Source organism: Emys orbicularis, chromosome 8, assembly GCF_028017835.1.
Source record: "Emys orbicularis isolate rEmyOrb1 chromosome 8, rEmyOrb1.hap1, whole genome shotgun sequence".
NCBI lineage: Eukaryota > Metazoa > Chordata > Testudines > Emydidae > Emys > Emys orbicularis.
Window position 1 is genome coordinate 109,896,845 of NC_088690.1, and position 22,626 is coordinate 109,919,470.

The 22,626-nt window shown below is 41.2% G+C and overlaps 2 protein-coding genes across 3 annotated transcripts in view; one reads left to right on the top strand and one right to left on the bottom strand.

Annotated features, from left to right (window-relative positions):
* Positions 1–1,430, bottom strand: part of GEMIN5 (gem nuclear organelle associated protein 5) — a 33,918-nt gene extending 32,488 nt beyond the window's left edge. Inside the window, exons 1-2 of the mRNA XM_065408885.1 lie at positions 1,270–1,430; positions 243–397 (exon numbers count right to left, since the gene is read on the bottom strand). Coding sequence (XP_065264957.1) covers positions 243–397; positions 1,270–1,414 — 300 coding nt within the window. The 5' untranslated portion in view covers positions 1,415–1,430. The remainder of the gene's footprint in view (positions 1–242; positions 398–1,269) is intronic.
* Positions 1,431–1,564: 134 nt separating this feature from the next.
* Positions 1,565–15,112, top strand: MRPL22 (mitochondrial ribosomal protein L22). Of its 2 annotated transcripts, XM_065409545.1 has the most exons (7): positions 1,568–1,633; positions 1,717–1,762; positions 4,136–4,271; positions 7,621–7,686; positions 8,161–8,238; positions 10,047–10,116; positions 14,830–15,112. In XM_065409545.1, exons 1-7 carry the CDS (start codon positions 1,606–1,608, stop codon positions 15,039–15,041), a joined length of 636 nt encoding a protein of 211 aa, XP_065265617.1. In that variant the 5' UTR covers positions 1,568–1,605; the 3' UTR covers positions 15,042–15,112. The 2 variants fall into 2 exon arrangements, with proteins under 2 accessions (XP_065265618.1, XP_065265617.1); XM_065409546.1 differs by lacking the exon at positions 1,717–1,762 and having other exon boundaries at positions 1,565–1,633.
* Positions 15,113–22,626: the final 7,514 nt, after the last annotated feature.

Below are 22,626 nucleotides of genomic sequence, written 5' to 3' on the forward strand. Positions count from 1 at the left end.
CAGCTCTTCTACTGCTTCCAGTAGGAAAGGCAAATGATTTAAATGAGTTTCTAAACAAATGCAGCTTTCAAAGTTCTATTCTACAGTTTCAGTTTGCAAATTGGTCCTCGGACCTCTTCTGGTTTCCAACTGTCTGACAGGCATTGAGAAATTGATGCAACTTTATCTTTGCCTAAGAAAAGAAAAGAATTTGGAACCTTGTTTTAGAGTTTTTCCACAGGCAGGGTGACAGACTACTATACCTGATGCAGCATATGCTCAGTCACGACAGTCAGCGTCTGCGTATCCCAGATTTTCACAGTCCCATCGTCAGAGCTGCTGGCACAGAAGTTGCTCTGACCAGGATAGCGACAAAACGTGAAACCAGAAACCCTTTCCGTATGGCCTACGAGTTCCCCTAGGATTGCAAAAGCAAAAGACATACACAAAACAAATTCTAGCTTCAGAAACACAAATGTTTTTCTAAATCTAGACAACGATATTTTCGATATAGCTTCTAATGGTCACAAAAGGCAAAACATCATTCATCGCAACATCCACTGACTACTGCTGCAAAAGCTGTTTAAAGCAGGATGATTGTGAGAACACCACAACCAGTCCCACATTTGTTGGACAGCTCAGATGTGGGCAGGTTTCTCAAGCCTGGGTGACATCCAGTGTGCTTTAAAACACTCCAGATATGCCTACCTGATTTAAAAACCCACCCCTGGCCCATGCCAGCTGATTCAGGCTTGTGGGGCTCGGGCTGCGGGACTATTTAATTGCAGTATAGACGTCCGGAGTCCGAGCACCCCACCAGGTGGGACCCTTGCTGAGTAACGCCCTGTGTGGACACTCTCACTCTGGAATAAACCTGGACTAAGCTAAACGGGAACAAGTTACTCTGGAATAAGAGTGTCCACAAAAAGACAGGCCCTTAGGGTGCATGCATCTGCACAGCCGCCCCGTCTCCCACGTGCCCCGGCCCCGGGCTCCCCGGAGAGCAGGGCGAAGCGGGTGCGCGGCGAGTGCCAGAGCCCCAGTGAAAGGCCGGGGGGGAGGTAGGTCCATGAAGGGGATGACTCGAGCTCACCGGCACCAGGGCTCCCCCGCGCCCCACGGCACCGGGCTGAGGTGCCCAAAGCGCTCGGTCTCAGACCCGGGGTAGATTCGTGCGCGTCCTTCGGTGGGGCCCCGAACCAGCGCGGGGCCCCTCCGGGCGGCTGGGAGCGGCCCCCTGCGGCGGGTGAAGGGGGGGGGGAGGGGGGGGCCCGCCAGGGCAGAGCCTACCGTGGAAGGCGGGCGCGGCGCCGATCTCCAGCAGGCAGACGCTGTTCCTGGCGCCGAAGCCGAAGAGGCGGCCGGCCCCGCAGGTGTCGCAGCAGCGGCTGCAGTACCAGTTAGGGGAGGCGGGCAGCACCCGCTCCGCCGCCATCTCCCCTGCCGCCCGCAGTCACACTCGCTTCACCCGCCCCCGGGCAGCCGTTACCAGGCGCTGCCGCAAAGCGCCGCTCGCACGCTGCCGCAACACGACCCCTGACCTCCCGGCGCACGACAGCCTGGCTGAGGTCACTGGCGGCGCTGCGCATGCGTGGGGAGCAGCTGCTGTAAAGCGAGCCGGGGAAGATGGCGGCGCAGGTGGTGACCGGAGCTGGTGAGTCTGAGGGGATGTGAGACGGGGATGGGGGAGGTGTTTGTCCGCCACTTCCTCACTAACTCCCCGCTTCGCTGTTGTAGGGGCCGCCTGGGCGCGGAACCTTCTCAGCTGGGCCCGGCCGGAGAGGTAAGTCTGACGCCCCCCCCCGCAGGCAGGGTCGGACCTCCCGGGCTGAGGCTCTGCCCCTGGGGGCGTGCTGGTTTTTTGGGGGGGTGCGGCCCCTCGGGAGGTGCTGGTTGTGGGGGGGGCGGCCCCTCGGGAGGGGGCGGGTGCTGGTTGTGGGGGAGTCAGTTGGGGCTTGTTTTGTGGCTCAGACCTCAGCCCCAATATGTTAGATCAATTCATTCACATGGAAAAATCTTGTAACCCAACATAGAATGTTTCCTTACTGATTTGGTCACGTGGTGTTCATACCGTTATTTCACATCAGTGTTCGTCAATTAATACATAGCAATTCCTGCAGTGTTCATAACGGTACTAGTAGCTGAAAGTCTGTGTTGTCCCAATAATGAAATTTGTAAATTCGTGTGTATAAAAGAAAAACGAAAATGGCTGAAAAATTTAAAAAATTGGATGGTAACAGACTGCGAATCTCAGTGATGATTCAACCTAGTGATGTTCTAAACAAAAAGAGCTCTGAACTATGCTTGTGGCTTGTCAATCACTTCACACTGACTCAACAGATGTTCTAGGTTTCAGAGACAGACAGTGACAATCTTGGAATATTATTATATAGATTACATATCAGCTCAATTTCTGTTACAGTATATTCATGTTTCTTCTCTTACTTCTCCCTTTTCTGCCTGGCTTGCAATATAATCCACTTTCTCCTTCTCTCCAGAATGGTTTGAATCACTCTGAGTTGAGGAGTAGCACAAGATCGCTTTGCTTATCTTACATTGTATTAATCCCCCTGCTGATTATGAAGACAATATTTATTTTTCTGAAGGAGCTCCTTTATTTCATCTGATATATACCAAAAGATTGAGATTCTGTCTTACTAGCTTATAAAAAGTTTTAAATGCTTTTCCGATGTACTATTCAGTGTTACCATGACTCATGGATGGTGATACAAATTAAAAAATTTTTGTTCTCTTCTGACAAAAATACGTAGAAGTAGTGCTTTGGAAATGGCTAGTGTCAGAGTAAAAGAAAATGAAATATCTTGGGCAAAATGTCTTTCTAATGTGTAACAATATTAGATCCAAGCAGTTGGATAAGAGCTTTTGGTGCTGTATTTTCTTATCTCATCAGTCTTGCTTTCAGTGACTCTCTGTACAAAACTATTTTCCTGGTTATGAACCTTGTTTCTAAATGGTGTGGAGAGTGCTTATTCTGCTTTAGTCATACAAATTTCTTCTTCAGATGTAACTGCTTAGGTATTACTATACTGATGAAGCCTATATTAATTTCACTTAAGACTCTAGGATAGACTTGAAAAGTAATTCTGATTAAAGTGCTACATGACAGTAAATCATCCAGAGATTAAATACTGTTTGTCTTAAGGAATAAGCATGTTGATTAAAACCTCCTAAGACAGCGTATTAGCTAGTCATGCAGTCTAAAAAAATAATAATAATCTTGTCTGCTTCCATTTTTATTCTTGCAATTAGCTTCTCATTTTCTATTTTCCATATTGCGGACTCAATTTCAGTCCCAATATTCAACAGGGGTGGCTGTAAAATATTCTGTTGTTTGGCCAGCAGGGGACATCTTTTTACTTAAGAATATTTCTGTCTGGTTCTTAGTTTAGGAAATAACTGATAAACAACAGACATTTCTCTCCGTAAAATACACGTTAATCTCATTTTGCCTTGTGAACCATCTGATAAAATTTGGCTTCACTGTGTTTTGAAAGTAATTTTAGAATAGTAGCTTTCATTTAAAATTCAGTAGGAAGCACACTTATTGCTATTATATGTTACTTTACAACTTTTGGTTCTAAATCAGTAGTCAGCTGTTGAAAAGGGCAAAAAATTATTATTGCTATAAGGTCAATTGCCAAAAAGCCAATAAGTGGGCAAGAATTAATTAAATGGCAGAAGTTAGTGTCTCCTTGCCAGATGATAGGATTCTTTCAGATGAGTTCATTTTTATATATAGGGACAAATGAATGGATTAAGTCTTTAAATCTGGAATGAGGTGTGCTGGCTGTGTTATTGACCAGGACTGAATTACTTTGGCAGCATTGATGGGCACTTAAGTTTGGAATAGCTGTAGAGGAAGGTTCTCTGCTCATCTCAATGAGTCCCAAATTTCTCATATGCACAGGAGAAATGCCCTTGACATAAAGGCATATCTCTTATAACTTCCTTTTGCCAGTTGCCCATGTTAAATATGCATGTAAGTTTACCAAACTAACATTTTTCTTTGCTGTTTAAACTCATCTGGTACATTCTGATGTTTCAGTGACTTAGCTTACAGTCAGTTTCAGTTATCTGGATAGGATCACACTGCACAGGTCCAGCAGCAAAACGATTAAAATATCGTTTCTTGCAGGTTACTAGCATCTTGCAGTATTTCTCTTCTGTCAAATATCCAAACAAGAACGTATCAGCAGAATGTTGGGAGATGGGAGAAGAAGAACAGAATAGTTTACCCTCCGCAGCTGCCGGGAGAGCCTCGAAGACCAGCAGTAAGAAGTCACCTGTGAAATCTCTCTACCTACTTATATGTAGCAAATAGTTGCTTCCAAGCAGACTGCTGCCTATCTCTGGCTAATTCCACAAGGCAATCACATATGATAACTAGTTAGCAGACTCAGTCCAAGATTTGGGTATTTTTGGCATCTCTTATTCGTAACTGTATGAGCAAAGGAGGTTCATTTAATCTTAGAATTTAGAGATGGGAAAGAGCTACTGAATCTTCAAGTCTCCGCTTGGACCTCAGTTATTGTTTAGTTTGCCCAACTAACGTATGTGTTTTGCATAATACAAAGCTACAAATTAAATAAGCTTTATATTGTTGGTCACTCTGCCAAACTAATTAAATGCTGAGCCTTGAACTGACTGAGGAAAGCAACATGAGAATCCTTTCTCTAATTATTTCCTTAATATATCCTTCCTCTGCTGCCTGGTTAAGATAGTGTGGGGAAAGATAGCTTAATTATGTGCATGCTGAGTCAAATTCACTTGGTAGAAAAATAGAATAATGTTTTATGTAGTTGAGTTCATGTAATAGGCTTATTTTTCAAGATTTGAAATTAATTGTGATTACATTCTTACCTTGCTTCGTTTGGCCACTTAAGAGCTGGAAATCAGGGTGGATAAAAATCAATGATTAAAAAAAAAAAAAAAATCGGAAATTTTTTATTTAAATTGGATTTTTTTGATAAAATGCTTTGAGGGGAAAAAACCATCTAAAGATAGATACATTATAGCTCAGAGAGATCTCATCATGGAATAGGGATTATAAATTCTAATTCTATAGTATGAGACAATATATTCATGTAATGTTTAAGAAAAGTTTTGTAAATGAGTTCCAATAGTTCATGGATTAGGGGCCCAATCTTATGGGATTCCAGGGGTTTCTGTATAGGTTATTTAGGTTAATCTTTCTATCTACCCAATGGAACTCAGTGCTCAGTCTAGAAGATACCATCAGAGATGCTTAGTTTTGCAGTTCTCAGACTGTCGATTTGTGTCTCCAGAGATGTGCTTGTTAACAGCAAAATTGTTTTTAAATAAGTAAATACATACATAATATATAGAGGGGAGAAATAACAGACCTCAACCCTATTGTCCCTCTTCAAATTTGTGTACACAGAGTCAATCCCTTACCTCTCTCTAAAAGTGCAAGCTTTCAAAAAGTTCAATGAATAGAAGATTGTTGGGGGCGGAATAGATCTGGACAAGTAGAAGAAGTCTGGAGATAAATGTGAGAAGGGAGGGACAGGTAGTAGAAACAAAAGTGAAACTGTTTGAGCAGCATATTCCAGAAGTCCTGAGGTCTTTCTGAGTGTAGCCTTCATTGATTTGAGATCTACCATACCATTCTCTCACTAGAAAGGGAAACCTATAACGGTAGCAGGCCATAAAAGAGACCCAGTTTGGAAATAAGAGCCATTCAAGAAATATATGTTTGCTGATGATGTTTTAAAGAAAGTTACACCAGTGAACTGGTGGAAGTCACTTAAGCACTTGGATTCAGAGACTGTTGAAGTGATAATCTCACTTTTAACAGCAGTAGCTTCTGCCGGTGTAGAAAATCCAAAAGGAAGAAAATATTCTAATTCATTCCAAATTAAGAAATCGTTTGGGACCTGAAAAAGCAGGAAAGCTTGTTTTTCTTTTCCAGATTATGAACAAACAGGAATTTGAAGGTGAAGATGACTGAGTTAAATTTTAATTTTTTAAAAATATTTCATTTAACTATTTTAGTTAAAAAGAATGTTAACAAAAACAAACCTGATTTAAAAAAACTTGAATGTTTAACTGAATTCAAAAATTCATATGCTTGTTTTGTTAAAATATTATGTTTTCTGTTGAAGAAAAAAATCCAGAATACATAACGTTGTTGTTTTAGTGAAATAAAACAATTTAAACATCTGTCTGGTGATGTTCTCCTCCTAATAGAGCATGGCAAGAAAATCCTCCAAATATTAATGATTAACCTGTTGAACTGGAGATAGTTCACCTCCCAATGACTTCATAAATATCTGCTTCAATTACCTTTGGTAAATCAAATAACCAGACAATCATTCGTTTTCTGATATAGCTGTAAAAAGAATCTGAAGAGTTTTCAAAATAAATCACTTTAAAAATGTATAGTGTGTACCTTTTAAAAATGAAACCTACATCTATCTCTGAGCTATGAAGAATATGTATTAAGATTATAACAACCAACAAGAATGCACTTTTATATAGAAATCCATGATTTAAATCACTAGTCAGGAAGACTTGATTTAAATCATGATTTAAAACAATTTGATTTTAATCAAATCCATCCTGCTGGAAATGTAGTTAGATATGCTACCGCTAGAGTTTTTTCTGTCGGCTTGTGTTTTATGTGGAACTAGATAAACTAAATATTGAAAGGCTGGGTACTGGAGGAAGGAGTAATGCTACCTTTAAGATCTCAAAATTAGCAGCCTGCACTGAGATGTATGGGAAATTTTGGAAAGTTCATTTTAAAATTCTTCCAAGTATTCCTCTTGGAACTAAAAATTGTAGTCCTGCATTTTTATAACTCTTCTTCACCTAAAAGTAATGAATTTAGTGTCAAGTGTTTGGGTTGTTGCTCAGCAAAGCTTAAATGAAAAGCAGTTGCATCTCAAAAGAATAGTAGATGTACTTTTTTAAAAAATACACTTTATTTTGTGTGGGACATGAGCCTTTGATCTTAAGCCTTAAGGATATGTGCAGTGAGTAATGAAATGAATGAAACTTTAAAGAATAGAGGGTCCTGTGGCACCTTAAAAACTAACAGAAGTATTGGAGCATAAGCTTTCGTGGGTGAATGCCCACTTCATCAGACGCAAGCGTTCTGGGCATTCACCCACGAAAGCTTATGCTCCAATACCTCTGTTAGTCTTTAAGGTGCCACAGGACCCTCTCTTGCTTTTTACATATTCAGACTAACATGGCTACCCCTCTGATAATTAAAGAATGTGTCTTTAAAATTTTGCACTGATGTGTTAAATTCTACTTGCTGTTTCTAGCCCTTGCTGGTGCAGCAGTGGTGCTCAAGTGGCTCTTTGGAGACAGCTTTTCTTATCCATCACTGATTGAGAAACCATCCTGCTTCTGAAGGGTTAATTAAGTTCATTATAGCACCAGTGTGTAGAAGCGTTAATAACATGCTTTGACCAGACATGTATGACATGTTTGACCTGGAGTTCGTGTAGTGTAGTAGCAGAAGTGCTGAGCTTACCTTGATCTTGTAAGATTATTTTTTGTTCCCGAGACATTATGAACATTCCATCTTCTCACTTTCACAGCCAAATCACCAGTATTATAACTTTAAAAAAAATCTCTTTTCCCTAGGAAATATTCCACTGTCGAAGGGACATAAAATACAGTAAGGATAAGATGTGGTATTTGGCAAAACTGGTAAGAGAAAATTTTAACTTTATGCAATGTACTTGGCAGGAAAGTGTAAATTTTTTAAATTCCTATATTTCTAACTTACTGCTTTAGATAAGCAGAAGCCTGATTCAGCCAGTTTGTTCAGCTTTTGCATTGTAAAATCTCTGGAAAACTCTTCTCATGGTTTTGTATAAGGTTGCCCATCGAGTGCAGATGACTAATATTTTGCATTTCTGTAGAGCCAACTAACCGCTGTTCAGCAGCGGATGGTGGTAGGAATTTTGGTCAAGGGCCATTCTTCCCTTATGAAAAATTGTATGGCAATTGGCTTCTGCACTAAAGACTTTATTGTGTGGTGGATGGGAATGGAGGGCTAAAATCTTTGAAATTTAATTACAATATCAGCATTCTTCCTGACACTGCAATCTTAAATAACATTTTTTTCCCCTCTTTTGTTCAGAAGGGTTTAATTTTTCTGTTAACTTTTTCTAATTCCAGATAAAAGGAATGTCAATTGATCAGGCTCTTGCTCAACTGGAATTCAATGACAAGAAGGGAGCAAAGGTGGTCAAAGAGGTATATTGTGCAATTCTTTAGTCCAAACAGACTTTTTCAAACTCCTACCTATATTAGAGTTTCCAGAGACTTTCCATTAAGACCACCTGGAATATTTGATCAAATGTTATTGGTTACAGTAATTTGTCCAGGCATTAATGATCTCTGCATACAATATTTTAGTAACTAGTGGTAATAAAGTGCATATGAGTGTTCTCTGTTCATAATGACCAGCCTTCAAAAACATTTAAACTCATGTCTCTGAGCTTAGCTTAAAACATGATTTGAATTTATAAATTGTAGGGTACAAGAAGGGAGAACAGCTGAGTCTCTATTTTTGTCTTTATGTTGCAAACGTCATAGGCCTCTTAAACAGGTGACCCCCTTGTTCACTAGAGGAAGCATCAGTTTTCAGTACAAAAATACTGAAGTAAAACATGTCCCTTTTCACCTTGAAATAGTGAACTGCAGTGGTTAATCTCAGAAATTGCATTTCTAGTCTAGAGTGTGACACTTCATGAAGATGACTATAAGAACAGCCATATTGGGTCAGATCAATGGTCTGTCTAGTCCAGTATCATGTCTTCAGGCAATGGCCAGTGCCAGGTGTTTAGAGAGAATGAACAGAACAGGGCAATTTTCAAGTGATCCAACCTTGTCTGTCATCCACTCCTTCTGGCAGTTAAAGGCTTAGGACACCCAGATCATCGGGTTGCATCTCAGGTCTATCAATGGCTCTTAGCCAAGATGATCAATCTTCCATGAACTTATCAAATTATTTTTTGAACCCAGTTATAGCTTTGGCCTTCACAACATCCCCTGGCAATGGGTTCCACAGGTTGACTGTGCGTTGTGTGAAGAAGTACTTTATTTTGTTTGTTTTAAATCTGCTGCCTATTAATTTAATTAGGTGACCCCTGGTTCTTGTGTTGTGTGAAGGGGTGTAAACAAAAGATTTAAAGCTGGCACTTGCTGAAAAAAAAAAATCTTCAAATCCTTATCTCCATTTAGCATAAAAGTTGGTCACCATCAGTTTGTGCCCCAAATTTAACATCCCTCAAATATTTACAATATTGTGCACTTTCCCTAGAAGTAACAATTTAAAGTTTTTGTGAATCTCTTAAGCGCAGATTTTTAAACATTGCAGCCCCTTTTGAAAATGAGATCTGGGCTCCTAAATCAGTTAGGCTTTGCAATGCTGAGTGGTGCAATGCTTAAGTACCTTTTAAAAAAAATCTGGGCTTAAATCACTAAGAACTCTTAAATGCTTTTGTGGGCCCCATATGTTACATCATGCTACAGAGAGGGTTGTTGCTAATGTATGATCATCCTACTAGTAACAGCATTAGAATGGACAGTGAGAAAGTATCCCATGAAGCAATCTTTAATGTTTAAATTAAATTCCAAACTTTATATCTCAATTTCTTACTGACCTTTCCCCTTTAGCTAAAATACGTCTGTGTTTAATTTGTCAAAACTGAACCGGCATCCAAATATGTAGAAAAAGAACCCCCTTCTAGAGTACAGGTCAAATTCATAACTGGCAAAAGCATGCGGCACTCCACTGATGCTAATGAAGATGACCACTTCCACCAGTGGTGAGTTTAGCCCTACATCTGCACCTATATCACAGCTACACCATAGACCATCCCTGCCATTTTCAAAGCTTCTCTGAAAGAGAGAAACAGGTCTCCCTGCTTGTAGTCTCATCCTTTTAGAATCCATTTCTACTACTAATTTAAAAATGGAAACAATTACAGGTATCTTTACGGAGATGAGAAATTGCATTGCTGTAATTCATGTTCAACATTTATTTTCTTTCGCTATAGGTTCTTCTGGAAGCTCAAGAAATGGCAGTGAGAAATCACAACGTAGAATTCAAATCAAATTTATACATAGGTAAAACTTTTTCTTATTTCTTAAATTTTTTTTAAATTGCTTCTGCCACCGGGGGGGGGGGGGGGGGGGGGGGCGGGCAGAGCAGCTGCTGCTGGAGCCTGGAGGAGCATTCTGTGACTGCTCTGGCAAGAGAGGTACCGGCGGCTCCCCCCCCTCCTGTCCTGAGCACAGCTCCCCCTCCCCCATCCTGCCCCACCTCAACTCTTCTCCCCCCTGTCCTGCCCCACTCACCACCCTGCCCAGCTCCCAGGGGGTGCGGACTGGGTAAGGAGGGGGCGTGATTGAAAACATTTGGGGACCACTGTGCTACAGGGTTGCGGCCTACTCCAGATGCAGTCCTCCCGCCTCAAGCTCCAGGCAGCTACTGACCATGCTCTGCCCTGAGGCTTTTTATATGGGCCTGCTGGGCCCTGATTGGCTGCTCCTCACAGCCCCTCTCCCATTGGCTGCTTCTCCTGCAGCATCCCTAGGGCTCTATTAAGACCTTGCAGTCCAGCATGGGGCTGACACCATCACAGCTACAAATTTTATTCTTTAGCAAAATGCTAATATTAATAACCAGAGAACCTCAGGACTCTGTATCTTCCAGAGCAGCTAAGAATTAAGCAATCAAGCCTTTAATTAATACTTGCGATTACCAGCACTTTCCATAGAATTTGACACCGTTTTTAGTAAGAGAGACATACATCCATCAAAACACCACATAGAATCTCTACTAGCTGTATACAAATGGACAGTCTTATTTGGAGGAAGATGCTTGACTTTAGAAAGTATTAAGCGGTGGCAAATAAGAAAAGAACTCAATCTTGCTTACTGGTACTGTTTCAGTGCTATCAGGTAGCTTTGATAATTGTGGATGAGGAGAGATCAGGTTTCCATTCACCTTCAGTATTAATGCTAACACTTATGTCTGCAATCCATCAAACAAACTAATTTTAACTTGCCTTAGAGGCATCTTATTCAAGAGCAGGTACATTTTTATGGTGTGGACCACATCTTAAGACTACTTGTGGAACATCTCCTTTTCCATGCACAATCACCTAACAGGCCTGGGGCAACTACAGCAATGTCTTACATGGGAAAATACTAGGGAAATATTTATGTACTTTTTGTTTTTTGCCCTAAAGACAACTTTTTTTATTAAAAAATGTTTATCACATTCTGTCCAACTCTCTGTGCCATCTCTGCCTCTGATCCAGTCCCTTCTCTTCCTCAGTCTTTTCTGCTTGGTTTCCTTCTCCTTTGCATGTGCTATCTAATCTGCTGGTGCCCTTCTCTCCCTGGACATTCTGCACACAACCCCCCCCCACCCCCACCCCCAAAAAAACAGAAAAATTCAGTTGTTCTCTGAAGAGTTATTGAATTAAATATGGAGACTGAATTTAGTAGTGTGAAATAACAAGATGTATATCCCACTTTAAGTGCAAATCTGAACATCCCAACTGTGGAGTTGTAATAACGTCTCTAATAGGACACTGACCTACAAGACTTATCAATGGTAGTGTCATATGTATAGTAATGTGTGGGTTTTTTTTTTTCTGTATATGACTGCTGTAGCATCACATTTTCAAGGATCTATCCCTTCCAATAGTGTGTAACTTACATTTAGATGTGGAATACTAGCCAACAGTTATCTCTTACTTTTGAGTATCTGAACTTCTGTCAACCTCTCATTAAGATAAAAAAGATTCTAAATGAAGTGCTTTTAGATACAGCCTTACATGCAGTCTTCTCATTTGTCCCCTATCAAATTTCTGCCATTACCTCCCATGGCATGATCAGTGCCATGGAAAGTTCATTTAGCTTTTGAACTTAGAATGATGAAAAATAGAATCAGAGAATCATAGAAGATTAGAGTTGGAAGAGACCTCAGGAGGTCATCTAGTCCAACCCCCTGCTCAGGGCAAGACCAACCCCAACTAAATCATCCCAGCCAGGGCTTGTCAAGCCGGGCCTTAAAAACCTCTAAGGATGGAGATTCCACCACCTCCCTAGCATGTCACTTCATAATATTCATGACCTCCAAAGTGGACAGTTTGGGAGAAAGTGACTGAGCTGATTGGTGAGTTACTCGTTTCTGGGGGAGGTGTCTTGTAATATTAAAGTTGTAAAGGAAACATTTAACGGAAATGCTTGTTGGAGTACTAATGGGCAAGGCCAGCTGTTTAAATCTGTATTCCACCTTAGTTCCTTTCCTGCCCAGTGACACAGGTCCTGCTTACTACTCAACCACTTCATAAGGTGCTACACTTATTCCCATTGTGCTACTTAAGAAAAAAATCTACAGCTGAGTAAATCAAGAATGAGATAAAAGCACAGACGTTCTAGGGCAAATCCTGAAGATGTGGCTTTAGCACACCTCTAGCCAGATGTAGCAAACAGCATATTCTACTTCAGATCATGCAGTTTGTTTGCAATATCTGGTTGGTCTGTTTTGGCAAAGCTGGTACTCAGGAGCAGAGGTGCTAAAAAGCCGAGTGGAAGTTGAGCAAAATCAGCTTTTGTTGTTGCTAGTGCAGTGTGTGGTGGGATTTTGTTTGCATCACAGCCCTACTTGGCAGCAAGGAGAGACACCAGAAGTAAAAAGTAGGGCTGTAGATTAATCACAGTTAACTCATGCCATTAACTAAAGAAAATTAATCGTGATTAAAAAAATTGATCACAGTTTTAATCACACTGTTAAATAATAGAATCCCAATTGAAATTTATTAAATATTTTTGGATGTTTTTCTACATTTCAAGTATATTGATTTCAGTTACAACACAGAATACACAGTGTACCGTGCTCACTTTATATTTTTTATTACAAATATTTGCACTATAAAATGATAAACAAAAAATAGTATTTTTCAATTCCCGCATTACAAGTACTGCAGTGCAATGGGGGAATTGAAAAATACTGTTTATTTTGTTTTTTACAATGCAAATATTTGTAATAAATATAAAGTGAGCACTGTACGCTTTTATTTGTTGTAATTGAAATCAATATATTTGAAAATGTAGAGAATATCCAAAAATATTTAAATAAGTGGTGTTCTAACTTTTTTCAATTGCCTGACAGCCATAGTAAAAAGCATTGTGTTGGGCCAAATGACAAAGTTCTCAGAATCCTACAAATGACACATTAGAAGCCCAGCACTCTGTAGCCGACGGAGCTGTGTACACCTTCTGTTGTAGCCCTTGAGGACATTTTCAGGTCTCATAACTGAATAAGTTACTTTCTAATGACAGGCCTTAGTGCTTTGTGGTTAGTGTATTGCACAGCTATCCAAGATCTCTTTTCTAAGCAACTCTTAGTCCTTGGACTGAAGGGGCTATAGAGGGAATGTCATCGGCTCTTCCTCGTGTTACCTTAAAGGGACCTTCGTTGCACAGCAGATAGGCTCCAAAGAGTCCCACCCAGGTCACCAAGGTCAAGAAGGGTCAATGATTTAGATAATGGCAGAGAGAGTACACTCAGTTTGTGGATAATACCAAGCTGGGAGGGGTTGCAAGTGCTTTGGAGGATAGGATTAAAATTCAAAAGAATCTGGACAAACTGGAGAAATGGTCTGAAATAAATAGGATGAAATCCAATAAGGACAAAAGCAAAGAACTCCACTTAGGAACAATCAGTGGTGCACACAAAATGGGAAATGACTGCCTAGGAAGGAATACTGTAGAAAGATCTGGGGGTCATAGTGGATCACAAGCTAAATATGAGTTAACAGTGTAACACTTGTAAAAATAGTAAAGATCATTCTGGGATGTATTAGTAGGAGTATTGTAAGCAAGACACAAGCAGTAATTCTTCTGCTCTACTCTGCACTGATTAGGCCTCAACTGGAGTATTGCGTCCAGTTCTGGGCGCCACATTTCAGGAAAGATGTGGACAAATTGGCGAAAGTCCAGAGAAGAGTAACAAAAATGATTAAAGGTCTAGCTAACATGACCTATGAGGGAGAAATTTTTTTCTCTTTAATTTCTGAGGATAGGTCAAGCAGCAATGGACTTAAATTGCAGCAAGGGAGGTTTAGGTCAGACATTAGGAAAAACTTTCTAGCTGTCAGGGTGGTTAAGCTCTGGAATAAATTGACCAGGGAGGTTGTGGAATCTGTCATTGAAGACTTTAGGAGCAGGTTAGACAAACACTTGTCAGGGATGGTCTAGATAATACTTAGTCCTGCCATGAGTGCAGGGGACTGGACTAGATGACCTCTTGAGGTCCCTTCCAGTCCTACAATTCTATGAGTGCATGGTTGGGTGTTCAAATAATGAAAATATCTGGTAAATACAGTGAGCGCTGTGGGCGGAGGAAATTCGACAAAATGGAATCTGTTAAGTCTCCACTAAGAATGGAGGAGACAGGAATCTGTTACCTTATGTTAATAGTTATTGATAAGAAGTTGGAGCAGTCATTAAAGGGACACTGTAAAACCTCGTAGGCCCCAAAATTAGCTTCTCTTTTTTTGGTGTTTTCATTCACTTTGTGAAAAGTGAATAAATTACATGTGCATGCTTTTTATAAACAACGTTACAGTGGTCTTAAAGAATTCTCTCAGTCATGAGCTACTATATAACAATTCATTATGCATGCAATAAAATGGAAACAAATGTCTGGAGGGAAAGGAATTTGAGGGTGCTTATAAAAAATACCCCGCCAATGTCCAGTTAAAGGTTCCAGTAGCTCGCTCACACTCTGAGACTCTCCCCTTTTTTTCCCTCTTCTTCTAGCTAGCTCCTTTTCTGGAAAAGGCCACTATCTGAAACGGATTCGCTACCATGGCCGAGGCATGTTTGGCATCATGGAGAAAGTCAGATGCCATTACTTTGTGAAGCTGGTAGAAGGCCCACCTCCCCCTCCGGAAGCACCACAGACTGGATTTGACCAAGCTAAGGAATATGTGCAGCAGCTCCGAAACAGAACCATTATTCATACACTATGAGACACTAATCCAGCAGTATATATTTTCTTCATAGTTTGAAAATGTGTAAATAAAAATAAGATTGTAAGACAGTTTGCATTGTTTGATTGATTCTCAGTTTGCTGTTGGCTTATGCAAGATCCATTGCATGATGGAGGATCACAAGCTTATTTTTACTATTTGATTATAGCACCAGAGATGTGCTTAACACTTGGAAAGGCAGTGAGCATCCCTTCTCCTGAGAAGTTTGCAGTCACACAATGATGCTTTCTTTAAACTTGTTTTTGGTATCTGTCTTACCAATTTTTCTCAGCCTTCAAATTGCCAATTCTGTTCTCTGAATTATGCTGAAAATGGAAGAATTAATTTAAGGACAACTGAATTTTCTAACTTATCCACTAGTGCCTTGTATAGTAGCTGTTTTTGGCTCTCATGCTGTAAGTATATCTGCAGAGGTGCAAGGAACTGCTGGTGCAGATCTGGTTGTGGGCTCAGGTCCTTAATTAGTAAAATGTACATAGTCTTTAGCTGGCATAGGTACAACAATGTGACTAAAGTGTAGAGACAGAATCTGATGAGCTCATAATTTCAGTCTCAGATCTTCCATTTTATTTACTTTTAATATTAACCTCTTTATTTAGTGCTGGTTTATCTTAGCAGCTTCTGACACAGAGCTTTCCTGTGTAGAAGATTGTCTCAACTATGCACCTTAAGTGCTAGGCTGACTTTGTGGATTGTTGGGTGTCCCTTACTCTGAAGCATCTTTGACATTTCCTAAAGCACATCTTTAAGATCATTGATGGGATTGTTGTCCCTTCAGTTGTAGTGGATGCTTATGGCCCTGTACATAATGACCTCTCTCATTAAGGCCTGGGCTACACTAGCGGGGGGGGTTCAAACTAAGATACACAACTTCAGCTACACGAATAGCGTAGCTGAAGTCGAAGTATCTTAGTTTGACTTACCTGGCCGTCCTCATGGCGGCGAGTCGACTGCCACGGCTCCCCCGTCGACTCCGCTTACTCCTCCTGCTGAGGTGGAGTATGGGTGTCGATTCAAGGATCGATTTATCATGTCTAGACGAGACGCGATAAAGCGATCCCCGATACATCGAACACTACCTGCCGATCCGGCGAGTAGTATAGACGTACCCTAAGTCTCCAAAAGAGATCAGAGGAGGGGGAATGTTGAGATACTTAATCCAGGAGTTCTCTGGCAGGGAACTGCAGTTTCATTAGTGCCCTGGATATCAGTGCCTCATACACATTATAGAAAGAAGGGATATGATTTTTAGAGCCTGTTTCAGTTCAGCTGCCACTGAGTAAAAAATTAAGTCAAATTTCAGCTTGGGAGCTTTAAATTGAGTCAGTAGGTGGCACTGTCTAGTTTGTGAGTGGTAGGATGACGCTGAAAACTTGTAATATGTTAAAGCTCATTCTTTGGCCATCATGATGGTATTAACGGATACATGCACAGAATTCCAGCTGATCTCATTGGAAGCTTTGTATTGGTAGCAAGAGTACAATATGGAACAAAGTTTTTTGTGCTTTGTTGGTCACTAGGAGGAAACTAGTTTTTCTATACCATGCTTGAGACCAAATAGTGCCTTTGAGAGTTTTTTGTGATACTGAGGCAAATGAAATGCTCTGACTTTAATGGGGAATGGTTTATTATATTCTACAATCCATAGGATGGTTCTGTTATAAAACTCCACCTTGCTGCTGTTGTGTCTCACTTCTATCTTTGAGAGAAAACTTCAAGGTCTGCTTTATAGATGGATACCTTCTCCCTACTAGGCAATAGAAGTTTCTCCTCACTACCTGATGCTTTGAACATGATAGACCAAATACAGCGTGAGTTTCTATGGATCTTAAGGTTCAATACCTTAACACGAGTCAGGGATGGGGAGAATGATCTGTAGCATGTCATCTGCGAATGTCTGGATTCCAGACCTTCCTTCCACCTCTGGAAGCTACCCATTGTGAGTGGAATGGAAGAGATTCATTTTCAGTTCTTATACTGCACCCATCACCCTAGATTCTTCCCCTGCCTGGCTTAAGTTTCAATAACAATTGGAAGATAAAGATTGCTATGAGGATACAAACAAACTGCACCTTTTATACAACTCCTGGATAGGTTTTTATAATCTTGAATATCTCGAGTAAAGCATAGCATCCTTCTGCCATGAGGTGTGGTACATAGCATCTGTCTTGGGTGCTAAAACTGAAGCAATACGTGGTGCTAGCCGTTCTGAAGAAATAGGAAATGTATTCCCAAATCAGTACCATCAATGAGTGCTTATTTGTCCACTGGCTAACGCTGTCTTGAATTCATGCAATAGGAGCAGCGTATCTGTGATGCGGGGGTCACTCGCCTAGTGAGTGCCTCCTAGTGGTTGGGTGTGGTACCGCAGGCCTTTCCTCCCCACCCCCAACCTGGTAAGCTGTCAACCTCACTTGATGGCTCTTCAGTAGTTGAGCCACTCAATCAAAAATAGACAAACCCCTTCCTGGGTAGAAAAAAGTCCAATGCTCTGCCTGACCCTTCACCTAGGCTTCCCAACAGAGCCATATCCTCTTCTCAGGGCTTAGGCCACTTTGCTAGTAGGACAGCAGATGGGAGACGTGGGCCCATCACTACTCTGGGTCCCAGCAAAGGGACTCTGAACACAACAGCCATGTACTACTTCCTTCAGTTTGCTGTTGCTATTCCTTGGGCATTTCCCCATGTAACCCCTTACTCTTCACCCTGACTTCAGGGCTGAAGTTCTCAAATCCTCTTCCTCGCTGAATGCAAGTATCACTAGAACCCATCTTCTGGTTCTCTTGTGCTCCTGCGAGCAGCAACAAACCCTCTTCCATGCTCTGGTCCCAGCCAGGAACTGATCTATTCATGCCCTTCAGCTCCTTTTAGCTGAGCCTGCTTGTCTCTGATTGGCTGGTTCCATGCCTGGAGGACCCAACTCTGCTGCTCCTTTCTGGGGTGGGGTGTAGAAGGACCACAAGGCCTCCAGTATGGGGCCTCAAAGGGCCAGGTGCATCCTCTCACAGTATCACCAATGTGATTCCATTTTAGTTTTTCCTGAGTGGTGCAACCCTAATAAAACAAAAGGCATCCTCCTCTGCAAGTCTCTGATGCACATTGGAGAAGTCCTTCCTCAAAGTAGCTACATGCTACTAGCAGCAGCTGCAGTTAACCAATCCAGGTGATGTGATGAAACTATTTTTTAAAACTCCTGCTGCATCACATTGAATCTCTTATAAGGTAAGTTATCACACCCAGATGACTTAATTTGTTTGGGGTCACTTTTGTCTGGGGAGGGGAGACCATTGAACTACAATGTACACACATCCAAATTAAACACCAATTGTCATTTATTACGCACTGTAATATGTCTGCTCCCAGCTATCCTTTCAAGTTAGCTGTCTCTCTTGCACACTAAAGATTGTCCTCAACTGCCCTTCAGATGTACATATGACCTCCATACAAGGTTGGTTCCTGATAGGAATGTCGTTGCTCTACTTAAACACGATCTGCAACCCGAGGGGCAATGTTGTTTATATTCTTTTCAGCTTTTTTATACTGCTGTACAGCCCAAAATCTTAAAACAAACCCTTCTGTTTTGTTTTCCCATTAGAAATGCTATTTGTGCTTGGCCTGGAATGCTTCATGATAAATGGGGAACTACTGAAATGGTGACATAGCAAAAGGCAAGTCTGAGCTACAGAAAAGAGTTTTAAACCTTGACTTGAAATTCCTAGGTAGGGGTGTTAGCATCAGGAACTAACATTTTGGGTGAACAACTTCGTTAGAGTCAATGTTCCTGTCCTTTTAATTAAGGTGTGGGCTGCTCACAACGCACATGCTGTGCAGCAGACCCAGGAAAGAACCGTTGGTCATTCTCGTTTTTCTTCTTAGCAAAAGGAGACCATGAAAGAAATACCAAGCAGGAAAAACTCTATCAGAAAGAGGCACAAGCCCAATATCCTGAAATTCCTTCACAGGTCACCTTTCATTTCCATAACACCTCTTTCCCTTGTCACCAGGTCATTGTGCTCTCAGCTGATCATTGCAATGTCTACTATGCTCTCTTGATGCATCTGTCCACCTTAGAATGCGATAAACGGGATAATTTGGGGGGAAGAATGAGCCTGGATTAGTGTGGCTGGCTGGCTGCTATCTTTCCACCAATAATAGGAAAGAAATGGCTCAGTAGCGAATTGGTTTTGTTAACTTGATGCGTAAGAGCTTTAATGAAGGAGTTAATCTGAATCAGCTGTGGAAAATTCGCTACAGCTCTAATGCTACAAAGTTTTATGCTGTCAAGTGCTATAGAGAGAGAGCGCACAAGTTTTTGGGTGCTTTTTTTTTTTTTTTTTTTTAAACTTTCTACTGTGCTTTCCCAGTCAATAATCTGAATTTCAGTTAGGTTGTTTTGAGACAAGTACAGGGTTTTCTGTCTGGACTTGTCTCAAAACAACCTAAGTACTGTAACAAGCCTTTGGCAGAAGGTGATCATTGAGAGTGACCTCCAATTAATACAATTAGCAGAGGCCCATGTATTGATCCCAAGGTAGGACTCTAGTCAAGAGTATTGTTTAATGAAACATAGGACAATATAAACTCAGCATCATGTACATCTATTGATACAGACAGAGAGCAAGCAGAAGGAAGAGGGACTTGGCGAGATTAGAACTTAGAGCTGTACTCTGACGTGATTTAATGGAAGGAAATGTGATGCACAGTGAAACTTTGCTCAAATCCTTCAATAAGCAAACCCTTCAAAGCAGCCCCAGCTTTTCTAGTGCACTGAAAAATTGAAGGTTCTCTACCCTTCAGTAAAACTTAACACCCTTCAATATAGATTAAATTTCAGCCAAGCATCTGCTTAGGTAGGTGAGCAGCCTTTTGGTTTTAAATAGTCACTATAACGAGAGCTCGCTGAAATAACTGTGGGAAGTCATAATCTGTTTAGATGCAAGGTCAGGGGCTCAGGCTGCTATTTTGAAAGATGGAAGACAGAGCAATCTGAAGGTGATGAATGATAAACTGGAAATGATCTTGCAATATACCACTGATCGTGGCCAATGCCATTCTTAGTCTTGGCTGTATATAAGTTACACAGCCACAGAGTTACTCTTGGATGAGTTTGGCAAGCCTGGTGGCCATGCAGATGTTCTTATTTGACTCACCAGCTAGAGCTGTTGCTTGTAGGTTCACATGGCAGATCCAGTTTGGGGATGAGGTGACTCTGAAATAGTTGCTGCTCTAGTGGTTGGTCGCTGACTGCCATTAGCCAACGTTCATGGGCCTTGTTCTGCTGGAATGAAGTAGTTTTAGTGTAGATCAAGCATTGCCCATAATCCTGTCTGTCTAGTCAGGAGAGCAAAGGCAACTAGAACTGTCCTGGTTTTTAATCCTTATTGAGTTGCCCAATGTGGTCTAGGGGTTAATTAGGTACTGGGAGTTGCTACTCCTGAGTTCTATTGCAATATGGGAGTTAGTGCCCCTGATCACTGTTGCTGTCTCCGGCACTGACTCACTGCGTGACCTTGGTCACTCACTAAACTTTTGAATGCTTCAAATGTACCCACCTATGAGGTACATAATCCCATCTACATCACAGGCATGACTAGATAAATTTATAAAGCACTTGGAAATCCTTGGATTAAAGGTGCAAGAGAAATAAAGTGGTGTTTAGGTTCTTCCAACCCCTATGAAAAGCAGCCAGCGGGGATGATGAGACAGTCCTATGCAAGCAGAACTCTATCTTTTCAATAGAACTAAGGTTAAGTCTAATATCCTTGATGAACAACAAAAATAAAGTCTGACGTCTTTTGCCATATGTTCTATAGACCTTGCTGAAAATCCCCCTATAATTCTGGCTCTCTAGAGAACAGGCCATTGATTGCTGAGCGACATCTAGCCAGCTGCACTTCAGCCATGTAATTTAAAATAATTACTAATTAAACAAAAATAAGAGAGTCTATAATAACAATAATCAACTCAGCATTGGTCATTACCCAAGTTACTGTTTGCTGGAGTGTTACCTAGGGAAAACAACTTAACAGGAGAGGGAGGGGAAGAGGGAAATCTCTTAAATGGAAGGGGGTGGAGTGATTTCTGGAACTGCAGCCAGAGACCAACTTCTTGAGCATTAAGGTTCTAGTAAGAAATGGAGGGGGATCTCCAGGGTGCACTCGGCAACCACAGAGCTAATTTTGTATTCTATCGCTAACATCAACATACTCTTGTTTCAAGAAACGTGTACATTAACACAGAGGGCAGGCTGCCATTGAAAAGAGCAGGCCAAGGACAGCTTCATAGTTCTGTTCAGTTGGGCTAACATAGCCCACCTTGGAATATTAGTTGAGAATTGGTGAGAATAGTTCTTTGCCCCTTCTCCCCCCCTTCCCTGCTGATTTCAAGAGCAGAGCATTCTTGCAACCAATGGGAAGATTGTGTGGCCAGTATGTGTGGCTGGACAGTATGAATGTTCACGTATGCCTCTATCGACTGCCAGCTATGTGTGTCAGTATGATGTGAGGTGGCATTTTTATCCAAAGGTTTCCAGTTGGGGGGGGGGGGGGGAAGAGGAGAACCATAGCATTAGAATTGATCTTGTGTTATTTGTACACGATGCTAAAATATAGGTGTGAAATAGATACCATCTGGATGTAATTTGTTACAGTTAAGTATCAACAAGAAAGGTTTAAAAGTTAATTTCAGAAATATAGAGATTTGAAGTATAAATGCTTCACTGCTGGAAATGGAACATAAACAGTAAAGCTGAGAAGTCGCTCTCCTGTTAATAATCCAAGAAAGTGGCTCATGTAGATTAAAAGAGTGCCACGGTCAAAAGGTTCTGGTGATGATTATTTTTATACACTTGGACTACTTGCTCAATTTCTTTTAAAGTTCAGCTGAATGTAAACGCATTTGGAAAATGATCTGATTCTCCCCTCACTTATGCCAGTTTCAAGTGAATTCAGCTCCATTGACTTTCATGGAGTTACGCCAGGGTTATACCAGTGTGAGATCAAAATCACGCCCAAAGAATTTCACAAGAGTGGAATTACTAACGGACTATTGTACCCTGTTATAGAGAGGGACTCAAACTGAACTTCAGAGCCAGACGCAGATCTGGATCTGTTCTTCTCCAGGACTTCCATCACTGACTTTGGATCCTGCATTCCAGCATTGATTCCTCTTTTCAGTGCGATAATTGAGGACGCTTCTGTCACCGCTAAATTATTGGGTGGCTTGGATTAGCTTCTCCTTTTAATGGGAGGGTGCAAAACAGTTTTCTGTCCTGATTTATTAATCAAGACCATAGACTGGCCAAGAGTGGAGTGAAGGCATTTATACATGTTATTAAAGTAAAACTGCATCAGCAGCTAATAAGCACCGAAATGAGTCCACGTATCACCTGTTGATTATCGCCTGCAGAAGAAGGCAAACGTATGCTGTCCATGTAAACGAAAGCTTTAATTAGATTAAAACAGAATGGACTGCACCCAGCCATTAAAGGGTTGCTATGCCTAATTAGCTATTTTAGGAATCTCCAGTTCTTGGGTCTTCCCCCCCCCCCTCCACTTTAAAAATT

Coding starts and splice junctions, on each gene's coding strand:
- MRPL22 (XM_065409545.1), top strand. CDS start 1,606: ATGGCGGCGCAGGTGGTGACCGGAGCTG. Junction 4,272..7,620: donor GAGAGCCTCGAAGACCAGCA/GTAAGAAGTCAC, acceptor TCTTTTCCCTAG/GAAATATTCCACTGTCGAAG. Junction 10,117..14,829: donor CAAATCAAATTTATACATAG/GTAAAACTTTTT, acceptor CTCTTCTTCTAG/CTAGCTCCTTTTCTGGAAAA.